This window comes from Mustela nigripes, chromosome 8 (genome assembly GCF_022355385.1).
Source record: "Mustela nigripes isolate SB6536 chromosome 8, MUSNIG.SB6536, whole genome shotgun sequence".
NCBI lineage: Eukaryota > Metazoa > Chordata > Mammalia > Carnivora > Mustelidae > Mustela > Mustela nigripes.
This window is the reverse complement of record NC_081564.1, coordinates 45270787-45283064: the sequence shown is the minus strand read 5'-3', so window position 1 is coordinate 45283064 and position 12278 is coordinate 45270787. Positions and strand designations below refer to the sequence as shown.

At 38.3% G+C, this 12278-nt stretch overlaps 1 protein-coding gene across 1 annotated transcript in view; it reads left to right on the top strand.

Moving 5' to 3' along the window:
* Positions 1-12278, top strand: part of OSBPL1A (oxysterol binding protein like 1A) — a 225060-nt gene that overhangs the window by 37055 nt on the left and 175727 nt on the right. The window contains exon 5 of the mRNA XM_059409375.1: positions 8755-8866. Coding sequence (XP_059265358.1) covers positions 8755-8866 — 112 coding nt within the window. The remainder of the gene's footprint in view (positions 1-8754; positions 8867-12278) is intronic.

The following is a 12278-nucleotide window of genomic DNA, read 5'->3' as shown; positions in this document are numbered from 1 at the left end:
CAGCAGTGTTATTCTTATTAACATAAGGCAGAAAGGCTTGCTTGGGGTTTTATGCCTTTTCTGCAGCAGTGGCAGGTGCCTTACTCTGGACCTGTACCACTGAGGTTAAGGCTTTCTCCGGTCACCTGTGTGAACCTCCATCTTACTTTCCACGTTTTTGTTTGTTTGTTTTTTGTTTTTAAAGCACTAGGAGGAGTCTACAGGAGGGTGTGAGTTTCCCTTACATGTGTGCTTCGCAGAGGTTCTATGTTCTCACGCCAGTGTTTCCACCTGTAGCAATTTATTAAAAATTTCAGCTGAATTCTGTTATCTGCTTGTTTGGCAGTCCCTGTCTTCTTGCTATACCTACCATAGGTGAGCCAGTGCTTATTTTGGGGCAGTTTCCTTAGATTTTACTGGAGGCATATCTCAAAGATACTGGGGGCTTGTTTCCAGGCAACTTCAATAAAGCAAGTATCACAAAAAAGTTAAGTCACATGAATTTTTTGGTATCCTAGTGCATATAAAATTTACATTTACACTGTAGTCAATTAAGTGTGCAATAGCATTATATCTAACAAAACAATGTATATACTTTAATTAAAAATACTTTATTGCTAAAAAATGCTAACTATCACCTGGTCTTTTAGTGAGTCATAATCTTTTTGCTGGTGGTGGTTCTTATGTCCATGCTGATGGTGGTTGCTGAAGGTTGGGATGGCTGTGGCAGTTTCTTAAAATACAACAGAATGAATTTTCCCACACAGATGAAGTCTTCCTTTCACGAACCATTTCTCTGTAGGATGTGATGCTGTTTGGTTATGTTTTACCCACAGTAGAATTTCTTTCAAAATTAGAGCCAGTCTTCTCAAAGGCTGCCATCATCAACTATCATCAACTAAGTTTATGGGCTATTCTAAACCTTTTGTTCTTATTTCAACAATCTTTACAGCATCTTCCCCAGGAGTAGGTTCCATCTCAAGAAATCACTCTTTGCTCTTCCATAAGAGGCAACTCTTCATCTCTGAATATTCTACCATGAACTTGCAGTCTTGCACCCACATCTTCAGGCTCCACTTCTAATGCTGCTTCTCTTGCTGTTTCCAGCACATCCATAGTGACTTCCTCCACGTAAGTCTGGAGCCCCTCAGAGTCACCCATGAGGGTTGGAATGAACTTCTTCCAAACTTAAATTACAGTTGTTAGTATTGTGGCTTCTTCTTCTGAATCACAGATGTTCTTAGTGGCATCAGAATGGTGAATCCTTTCCAGGTTTTCAACTTAACTCTGCTCACATCCACCAAAGGAATCACTGTAGCAGCTATGGCCTTGTGAGATGTATTTTTAAGTCCCAAGACTTGAAAGTTGAAATTCTTCCTTGATCCCTGGGCTGAATGGATGTTGTATTAGCAGGCATGAAAGCAACCTCAATTTCATTGTACATCGTCATCAAACCTCTTGGGCAACCAGGTGCCTTGTCAATGAGCAGTAATATTTTGAAAGGAATCTTTTTTTTTTTTTTCCCTGAGCCGTGGATCTCAACCGTGGGTTTAAAATATTTAGTCAACTGCTTGTAAACAAACCTGGTGTCATCTAGGCTTTGGTGTTCCATTTGTAGAGCACAGGTAGAGCAGATTTAGCACAATTCTTCAGGGCCCTATGATTGTTAGAATGGTCAATGAACATTGGCTTCACTTAAAGTCCCCAGCTGCAGTAGTCCCTAACACGAGAGGCAGCCTGTCCTTTGAAGCTTTGAAGCCGGGCATTAACTTCTCTTTCTAGCTGTGAAAGTCTAGATAGCATCTTCTTCCAAAATAAGACCATTTCGTCTAGATTAGAAATCCGTTGTTCAGTGTAACCACCCTCATTAATCTTAGCTGGAGCTTTTGGGTCACTTGCAGCTTCTCTATCAGCACGTGCTGCTTCACCTTGCACTGTGATGCCGTGGAGGTGGCTTCTTGTCTTAAACCTCACCATTCACCATCCACCAGCTTCAGACTTCTCTCCTGCAGCCTCCTCACCTGTCTCAGCCTTCCCAGAACTGAAGGGAGTTTGGATTAGGCTTTGGTTTAAGGGAATCAAGGCGTTGGTTTGGTCTTCCATCCAGATCAGTCAAACTTTCTCCATCCCAGCAATAAGGCTTTTACTTTCTTATCATTGTGTGTTCATTGGAGTAACACTTTTAATTTCTTTCAGGAACTTCCCTTGTTCTCACAACTTTGAGAGAGTTTGGCCCAAGAGCATAGCCTGTCTCAGCTGTGGACCTGCCTTCCTCACTAAATTTAATCATTTCTAACTTTTGATTTAAAGTGAGAGAAGTGTGACTCTTCCTCTCGCTTGAATGAACATTTGGAGGTCGTTGTAGAGTTACTAATTGGCATAAATACAGTATTGTGTCTCTGGGATTAGGGAGGCCCCTGGAGAGAAAGATGGGGAATGGCTGGTCACTGGAGCAGTCAGAGCACACACAACATTTATTGAGAAGTTTGCTGTCTTCTGTGGGCATGGTTCATGCTGCCCCCAAACTGATCACAGATCATTATAGCAAATAAAAAAATAATGAAAATGTGGGCGCCTGGGTGGCTCAGTGGGTTAAGCCGCTGCCTTCGGCTCAGGTCATGATCTCAGGGTCCTGGGATCGAGTCCCGCATCGGGCTCTCTGCTCGGCAGGGAGCCTGCTTTCTCCTCTCTCTCTCTCTGCCTGCCTCTCTGCCTACTTGTAATCTCTCTCTGTCAAATAAATAAATAAAATCTTTAAAAAAAATAATGAAAATGTTTGAAATAAGGTGAGAATAAGTAAAATGTAACATAAATATAAGCTAATGCTATTTGGAAAAATGGTTCTGATGGACTTGTTGGATGCAGGATTGCCATGAACCTTCAATTTGTATTAAAAAAAAAAAAAAAAAAAAAAAAAAAAAAAGATCTGCAAAGCCCAGTAAAATGTGGTAATGTGGTATGCCTGTAGTTGGTTGCTATGCCATCTCAGTTTTGTGGGTTCAGTCAAAGTAATCATTTTATAGATTATCTGTTTTTAACTTTTTTTTTTTTTTTAATTATAAGGGTGTGATAGCCTTTCCAGCTTTCTAAATCCACATGGAATGTGCAAGTCCCAGTTAATTTATGAAACAGGCTTTTCTTGTGGCAACTTCAGAGACTGGGGTACCTAAGTGTTCAGTTACGTTGATTAACTGCTACTCATATGTAGCAGTTAATGTTTAGCACATCTTAACAATCTTTAAGGGGCACCTGGGTGGATCAGGTAGTTGAGCATCTGACTCTTGGTTTTGGCTCAGGTCATGATCTCCTGGTGGTGGGATTGAGCCCTGCTCAGTGCAGCTCAGCCATGGAGTCTGCTTGAGATTCTCTCCCTCTCTGCACCCCCACTTGTGCTCATGTGCTCATGCTCTCTCTCTCTCAAATCTTTTTTAAAAGGCCAAAAAAAAAAAATCTTTAAGACTTTACTTTGTGAATTGCTTCTTAAAAAAAAAAAATCTGCATGAGGCTCTGCATTTCTATTCAGTTTTACTTTTTGGAATTCCAGGTGACCAGTTAAAAGACCTTCGTGATTGATTCTCTAATTCTTTTATCTTTTTTTCACCTATGTTCCCTCTTAGGTATTTGAACTTGACCTCCCCATTTTTGGAAAGATCTCTTCAAATCCTCCTTCTAGTGTTTCTATTGAATATTTAATTTGCTGTTAATTTTTAAGAGTCCTTTATTTTTCTATGAATGTTCCTTTTTGAAGCCTTCATTTCTTGCTTAACAAGGCAATATATTTTTCCGAGGATCTTATAGTTCTTTTTAAGGTTTTCTTTGTTTTTGTCTCAAGTTTTTTTCCTTCTGTCTTGATCTTTGTCCTCTGTGCCGATCAGATCTCAAATCTCGGATTGTAATTGGCTATCAATTCATGTCTAAGAATTGTAGAGGTTCAGCAAGCATGAGTAGGACTTGCTAACTTGTGGACTTCATTGTAGGGTGAATTTTGTTGAATTTGTGGTGTGTTTTTGTACCTTTTTCATGATGTTTTTTATATAAGTGTATGTATATAGCACTTATTTACCTCTGTGCCTCAGATTTTCTGTCTTTAAAAAGAGGTGTTATAATAGTACCTACCATTTAGGATCTTTGTGAAAATTTAAATGAGTTAATAAAAGTAAAACTTTTGGAACTGTGGTACATAGTAAATGTTAATTAAATATTGGGTATTATGTCTTTAATTTGTTTAGAAATAATTGTTTTTAAAACATCAAATCTAGGGGCACCTGCGTGGCTCAGTGGGTTAAGCCTCTGCCTTTGGCTCAGGTCATGATCTCAGGGTCCTGGGATCAAGCCCCGCATCGGGCTCTCTGCACAGCGGGGAGCCTGCTTCCCGCCCCCCTGCCTGTTTCTCTGCCTACTTGTGATCTCTGTCTGTTGAATAAATAAAGAAAAATCTTTAAAAAGAATTAAAAATAAAAAAAATCAAATCTAGCCTTAAATTTGCTTTAAGTTTATTATGATTTTAGGAAATCATGCATCATTTTTCAGATGTACTTCTATTGATATTTTTCAGTAAAAATTTGGATTTTGGATGCACCTGGGTGGCTCAGTCGGGTAAAATGGCTGTCTTTGGCTTAGGGTTATGATCTTGGGGCCCTTGGATGGAGCCCCACATCAGGTTCCCTGCTCAGAACCTGCTTCTCCCACTCCCTTTATCTGCTGCTCTGCCTACTTGTGCTATCTGTCAAATAAATGAATAAAATCTTCTTTAAAAATTTGGATTTGGGGGACTATTTTTTTATTTGCCTAAGTTTGGGAAATTGTGTTTCCACATGTATGAATATTTGATGATTAAAACTTAACCTTTTTTTTTTTTTTAAAGATTTTATTTATTTATTTGACAGAGAGAGATCACAAGTAGGCAGAGAGGCAGGCAGAGAGTGAGAGGGAAGCAGGCTCCCCGCTGAGCAGAGAGCCCGATGCGGGACTTGATCCCAGGACCCTGAGATCATGACCTGAGCCGAAGGCAGCGGCTTAACCCACTGAGCCACCCAGGTGCCCCAAAACTTAACCTTTTAAGTCACTAGTTTTTAAAAAGAAAATAGAACTTTTTTTTTTTTTTTTTAAATTGAGGTAGAATTGGGGCACCTAGCTGATTTAGTTGATGGAGCATTGTGACTCTTAATCTTGGGGTTGTGAATTTGAGTCCTATGTCGGCTAAAACAGGTATAATTTGTAATATTTAAAACAGGTATAATTTGTAATATTAGTTTCAGGTGTACAGCAGAAGTACTCAATATCCATATATATTGCAAAATGATCACAGTAAGTATAGTTAACATGTTATCATACAGTTAAATTTTTTTCTTTAAGAACTTTTAAGATCTTTTAGCAACTTTCACATATGCAGTATGGTATTAACTACCGTCACTATGCTGTACATTATATCCCCATGACTTACTTACTTCATAGCTGGAAGTTTGTACCTTCTCATCACCTCCACTCATTTCTCCCATCCCTTACCCCCTGCATTGGGCAACCATCAGTCTTTCTATCTTTGAGTTTGGTTTTTCTTTTTTAGATTCTTATAAGTAAAACCATATAGTATTTGTCTTTCACTGTGACTTACTTAGCATAATGCTCTTGTGGTCCATCCATGTTGCTGCAAATAGCAATATCCCCCCCACCTTTATATGGCTGAATAATATTCTATTGTATATATATACCTCAGTTTCTTTATCCATTCATCCACTGATGGACATTTAGGTTGTTTCCATATCTTGGCTTTTATAAATAATGCTTCAGTGAATGTAGGTGTGCTGATACCTTTTTGGGTTAGTATTTTGTTTTCTACAGATAAGTACTCAGAAGTGCAATTGCCTGATCATATGGTAGTTCTATTTTTAATTATTTGAAGAACGTCCATGCTGTTTTCTATAGCTTTACCCATTCACATTCCCACCAGCAGTATACACAAATTTCCTTTTTTCCCACATCCTCACCAACGCTTGTTATTTTGGTAATTGTCATTCTCAGAGGTGTGAGGTGATACCTCATTGTGGTTCTGATTTACATTCACTGATGATTAGTGATGTTAAACATCTTTTTGTTTATGTTGTTCATCTGAATGTCTTCTTTAGGAAAATGTCTATTTAGAGTCTCTGCTCATCTTTTTTTTTTTTTTTAATTTTTTTAAAAAGATCTCTATTTTAGAGTGCCAGCTCAAGTCAGGGGAGGGGCAGAGGGAGAGAATCTTATGCAAACTTATGCTGAGCTTCGAACCTGAAGCAGGGCTCAGTCCCACAACCCTGAAATCATAACCTGAGCTGAAACCAAGAGTTGGATGCCCAACTGACTGAGCCACCCAGGCACCCCTTCCTGCTTATCTTTTAATTGGATTGTTTTTCTCCTATTGAGTTCTTGGTAGGAGTTCTTTGTGTATTTTGGATTTTTTTAAAAAGAATTTTATTTATTTGAAAGAGTGCATGCGTGCATGTAAGCAGGAGTGGGGGGGCGTTGAGGGGGGAGGCAGAGGGAGAGAGAGAAGCAGACTCCCTGCTGAACAGGGAGCCCAAGGTAGAACTCGATCCCAGGACTCTGGGATCATGACCCGAGCCAAAGGCAGATGGTTAGCTGACTGAGCCACCCAGGGTCCCCAATATTTTGGATATTAACTCCTTATTGGCTACACAATTTGCAAATTTTTTTTTCCTTTAAGTAGGTTGCCTTTTTGTTTTGTTGATAGTTCCTTTTGCTGGGTTGAAGCATTTCAGTTTTGTTTTTTACTTTTTGTTTTTAATTTTTTGCTTTTGGGGTCAAATCTAAAAAATCATCACCATGACACATGTTAGGGAGATGACTGGCTTCTAGGAGTTTTAAGGCTTCTGGGTCTTAGGTTCAAAACTTTAATCCATTTAGAGTTAATTTTTGTGCATGGTGTCATATGGTGGTCCAATCTCATTCTTTTTCATGTGACTGTCAGCTGTCCAGTTTTCCCAGAACCATTTGAAGAGACTGTCCTTTAGCCATTGTATGTTCATGGCTCCTTTGTTGTAAATTTACCGTACATGCAATGCATATTTTTGATAGCTATATTGGAAGTTTTTTTAACACTTCTCCCTGCTTTCTCTAATACAGTGTATCAACATAGTGGAGGCCCCCTCCCCACTCCCAACCCCCCCAAAAATATTCTGGTATTTTCCTTAGAGCTGTATTAAAATTACAACTCATTGAATTAGTTTTCTTGAACTTCTCCTAAATCCTTAGAGTTCAATGAGCATAATATATAGAAAGTATTTCTTTTTTATGACTTTGAAATCTGAAGCCTGCATTAAGAGATTGCTTTACAAGAAATAAAATTTTCATGTAGAATTTGTTAAAAGTAGATTAATTGTTTTTTAGAGCGGGAGGGAATGGGAGGGGCAGAGGATATGAAGAAGGGGAGAGAGAGAGAGAGAAAATCCCAAGCAGGCTCCATGCCCAGTACAGAGCCTGATGCAAGACTTGACCTCACAACCCTGAGATCATGACCTGAGCTGAAATCAGGAGTTGGACGCTTAACCAACTGAGCTACCCAGGCTCTTCTGAAGTAGATTAATTTTATAGAGAAAGAAAGCTTTATTTTTTTTTTAAAGATTTTATTTATTTATTTGACAGAGAGAGATTACAAGTAGGCAGAGAGGCAGGCAGAGAGAGAGAGGAGGAAGCAGGATCCCTGCTGAGCAGAGAGCCCGACGCGGGACTCGATCCCAGGACCCTGAGATCATGACCTGAGCCGAAGGCAGTGGCTTAACCCACTGAGCCACCCAGGCGCCCAATGACCTGCATGCCAGTGATACTGGACTTGCATACATTACCAATTAGCTTGAGATTTCTAAAAGCATTTAACTGCTTAGAGTAAATAGGAATGATACAGTTTCTTTGTTGAATATCTACTTGATGAGATCGTTTGCTTCATTACAAACTAATCTTTAACCATTCTTTAGGTGGTATATCCTGTCAGTCTATATCACATCAGAAGATGATGTTCTAGATCTCAAATCAGATTTAAGAAAAAATCTAGGTCTGTTGGGGAAATTATTCTTTTTCCAACAGTCATCATAGGAATAACATTAAACGAATATATTATCTCCTGTTAATTTTAATCATTATAATAACTTATACCTTTATTTTAACCACATGAATCGATTTGGTAAAATAGATGATTTACTTAAGAAATCAGTTATAGAAGTTGTTTGTGTTAACTGTAGGTTGGCAATTATTTAGGCAATCATCAGTTATTATAGTTAGTTGAATTATAGTACAGTCAACCCTGAACAATACGGGTGAGGGTCACTGAGCCCCACACAGTTGAAAATTTACATGGAACTTTGGCTCCCCCAAAACTTAACTACTACTAGCCTACTGTTTACTGATAACATAAATAATTAACATGCGTTTTGTATATTACATGTATTATACACTCTGTCTTTACAACAAAGGAAGCTAGAGAGAAGACAGTGTTACTAAGAAAATCATAGGAGAAAATACATTTACAGTAATGTTTTTACTTAGAAAATGAGCATATAAGTGGACCTGCACTGCTCAAACCTGTGTTGTGCGAGGGTGGGCTATACTGAGCTTACTGTAGTTGGTTACTGTAGTCACCTACTGTATATATAACTGATGTACTTTAGATCACACATTCCTATGGTACTTGTTTCTATTATAGAAGCTTGATAGTAATTAGTAATTTGGAAAAGAGTTATAAAGTCCTAGTTTAATAATAGCTAAAAACAGTTTCTCTTTTTTTAGGAGTTGGTAATGCTGCTTTTAGAATATAATGCAGATGCTACTGTTGTTAATGGGAGTGGACAGACAGCAAAAGAAGTCACTTATGACAAAGAAATCAGAAACATGCTTGAAGGTAAATATTACTGATCTTAACATAAACAACACTTACTTTAATGATAGGCAAGGTCCAGAAATAGCTTCTGGGATGCCAAAACAGACTACCTCGGCTTATACCCTAAAGATAATGTGGAGTCCTTGATTAGACACAAAAGTATTTTGAGTTTCCTCACAGCCTTAAAACTTAAACAGATTTTTAAAACTTGCCATAATGTTGTATGATCAAAGCTTCAACAAAATTAAAAGTAGAAAATGCGAGAAATGAGCAGTTTGGCTGGTGGGCTGCAGAAGCATCATAATGGAGTGCAGGACAGAGAAGATGTGAGAGATACAACTGTTGGAAGCTGTTTGATGTTGGGGAAGACCATTCTGGCCGGCTCCGTTATCTTGACGCCTGCACTGACGTACAGCAGCCCGTAGTAATTTCTTGATGGATCAGTGTCATTTTTAGAAACATCAAATATTGTGTTAAAAAAAATATAAGTCTGCAGTAACTCAGAGCAGTTTCTCTAAGGTAGAATTAAACAAGCTTATTTTGATGCTTACACTGGGAAACTCTCATAGGTTAGGCTATCCTCTGAATGGCCACAGCTTTGCTGTAATTAATTTTGGTAGTATTTCTGTGCTAGAGAAGAGAAGATCTCTTACTTTCTACTTTATAATAGAAAAGACATAGCCTATGTTTCTTTGCTTTGCAATTCAGAGAAAGGTAAGATAATTTTGTATCTAAAGGGCATTTATTTCTTAATTATTAATATTTTTAAATATGTAAAAACCCGTATCTTTTTACTTCTTTCCAGTTGTACTTGAAAACTAAAATATTCTCTTGTTTTCCTGTTAAAATGATGTCTGCTTGTCAGACATCCTCAGGTCACTTTCTTAACTCACTCTTGGCTTTAAAATAAAACCCTTTTGGGGTGCCTGGGTGGCTCATTGGGTTAAAGCTTCTGCCTTCAGCTCAGGTCATGATCCCAGGGTCCTGGGATTGAGCCCCGCATCGGGCTCTCTGCTCAGTGGGGAGCCTGCTTCCCTTCCTCTCTCTCTGCCTGCCTCTGCCTACTTGTGATCTCTGTCTGTCAAATAAATAAGTAAAATCTTAAAAAAAAAAAAACCCTTTTATTTAAAATGAATAAGCATATCAACATAAAACATCTTCTGTAAGGCTCTGTATTCTATGATTTTTGGGAGATTGCACATATTAGATGTGATCTCTGTCCTTTACTATATTGTGATCTAAGTGGGGGGATGAGGTCCTGTTCCTGACCAATTCTGTCATTTTATTGTTTTTTAAAGTAATATCTGTGCTCAACATGGGGCTCAAACTCACCATCCTGAGAAGAATTGCATGCTCTGCTGACTGAGCCAGCCTGGTGCCCTTGTCCTGTTGTTTTAATTGTGACAGGATGACAACCTGAAACTGAGGTTCTCCTGACAGAGTGGAATGTTAATTTAGCTTGACAAGTTGACATATAGTGAGGCTGATCATAAAGACATGTTCTACTGACTCCCTAAAACCCAAATCCACAAAGGACAAGGGTTTAGTTGACTTACAGACATTATGATTTGTCAGCTAATAAGGTGCTAGCCTGGGAAATGGAAGTAGAAACTTGATTGATTCCACTCTGATGAAATCACCTTAGCTAGATATAATTTGTGCATAGCACCTTAAGTGGGTCAGAGTTCAGGGAGTGCATCTAATAGCCCTCTAAGACTATAGGTAGAATAGAAACCACAAGGTGGGGTAATGCATTAGAAACAGGAAATGTCCTAACAAAATCACACTCCAGTATCTGAAGAACTGTTACATTGTAATCTTATCTGTGGCAGAACAGAGCAAGGTTGGCCCATTTGATGGAGTGCCAGGAGTTGATCTTTAGGTCCTATGTATTGTAATAATGGCTTGGGTTGCATTTCAAGGTGTAGTGAGTTCGTGTGATTGGAGTTGCTGGAACAAGGGTAGATGACTACTTGTCAGGCACTAGAGAGGAATACCTTTTCTATATACCATTTGTCTTTCATTTTATTTTGAGAAATTTCTAACCTGCAGGAGAGTTTCAAACATAGTACCATGAACACTTACAAGTCCTTCACTTAAACTCACCAGTCATTAACATTTTGCCACATTTGGCTTATCCTTTTATATATTATTTAATGTTATTTATTTACTTTTAATTTTTTGCAGAACTGTTTGGGAATAATTTATAGACAGTAATACTTTAGCTCTAAGTATTTCAGTAGGTATCTCTTAAGAACAAAGATATCTTACATAATCACAATATAGTGATCAATTTCAGAAAATTTAACATTTTTAAAAAATTTAACATTTTTATAATAGTATAGTTTATATGCAGGTTTTTGTCAACTGGCCAAATAATGTCCTTTGTAGAAGTTTTCCCCCGATCCAGAATCTAATCCAGAATCTCTCATTGTGTTGTCACATTACTTTAGTCTCCTTTATCTGGAATAATTCCTTAGCCTTGCCCTTATAATCTTGACTTTTTAAAAAAAAAAAAAAATTATTTATATATTTGACAGAGATCACAAGTAGGCAGGGAGTCAGGCAGACAGAGAGGGGGAAGCAGGCTCCCCGCCGAGCAGAGAACCCAATGCGGGGCTCGATCCCAGGACTCTGGGATCATGACCTGAGCTGAAGGCAGAGGCTTTAATGCAATGAGCCACCCAGGCGCCCAAGTCTCGACCTTTTTGAAGAGGAAGATAATTGTAGAATTATTTTAGAATGTCTTTTTTTTTTCTTTTCATGTAATTAGATTCAGGATATGCATTTTTGCCAGGAATGTTGAGGTAGTATCCTTTACCAGTGCATCACATTAGGAGGATATGTGATATCATTTTGTTCTGTTAATGGTAGTGTTATCTCTGATCACTCAGATAACATTGTCCATGTACTTCTTCCCTTTTGTAAGTAGTAATCTGTGGTAAGAAAAACGTAAATTTCCTGTTTCCCAATAATCTTTTTTTTTTTTTTTACTAAATCTTTTTTTTTTTAAGATTTTATTTTTTTATTTGGCAGACAGAGATCACAGTTAGGTAGAGAGAGGAAAGGAAGCAGGCTCCCTGCTGAGCAGAGAGCCCGATGTGGGGCTCAATCCCAGGACCCCGGGATCATGACCTGAGCCGAAGGTAGAGGCTTAACCCCCTGAGCCACCCAGGCGCCCCACCAAATAATCTCTTAATCAGTGATTTTTAGCATTAATAATTCTTGCCTTGAACCATTTATTACTATGGAGATTGCAAAATGGTGATTTTTCTTTTGTCAGTGAAGTACATTTACCAGGTTCTTTCTGTATTTCAAATGTATTACTCTATCACTTACCCTGTATGTAAATGCATCTGTATATAAGTGTGTTGTTAGGATGGAGTTACACTTCATGATCTCAGCATCCTTATTAACTATGGATGCAGATTCC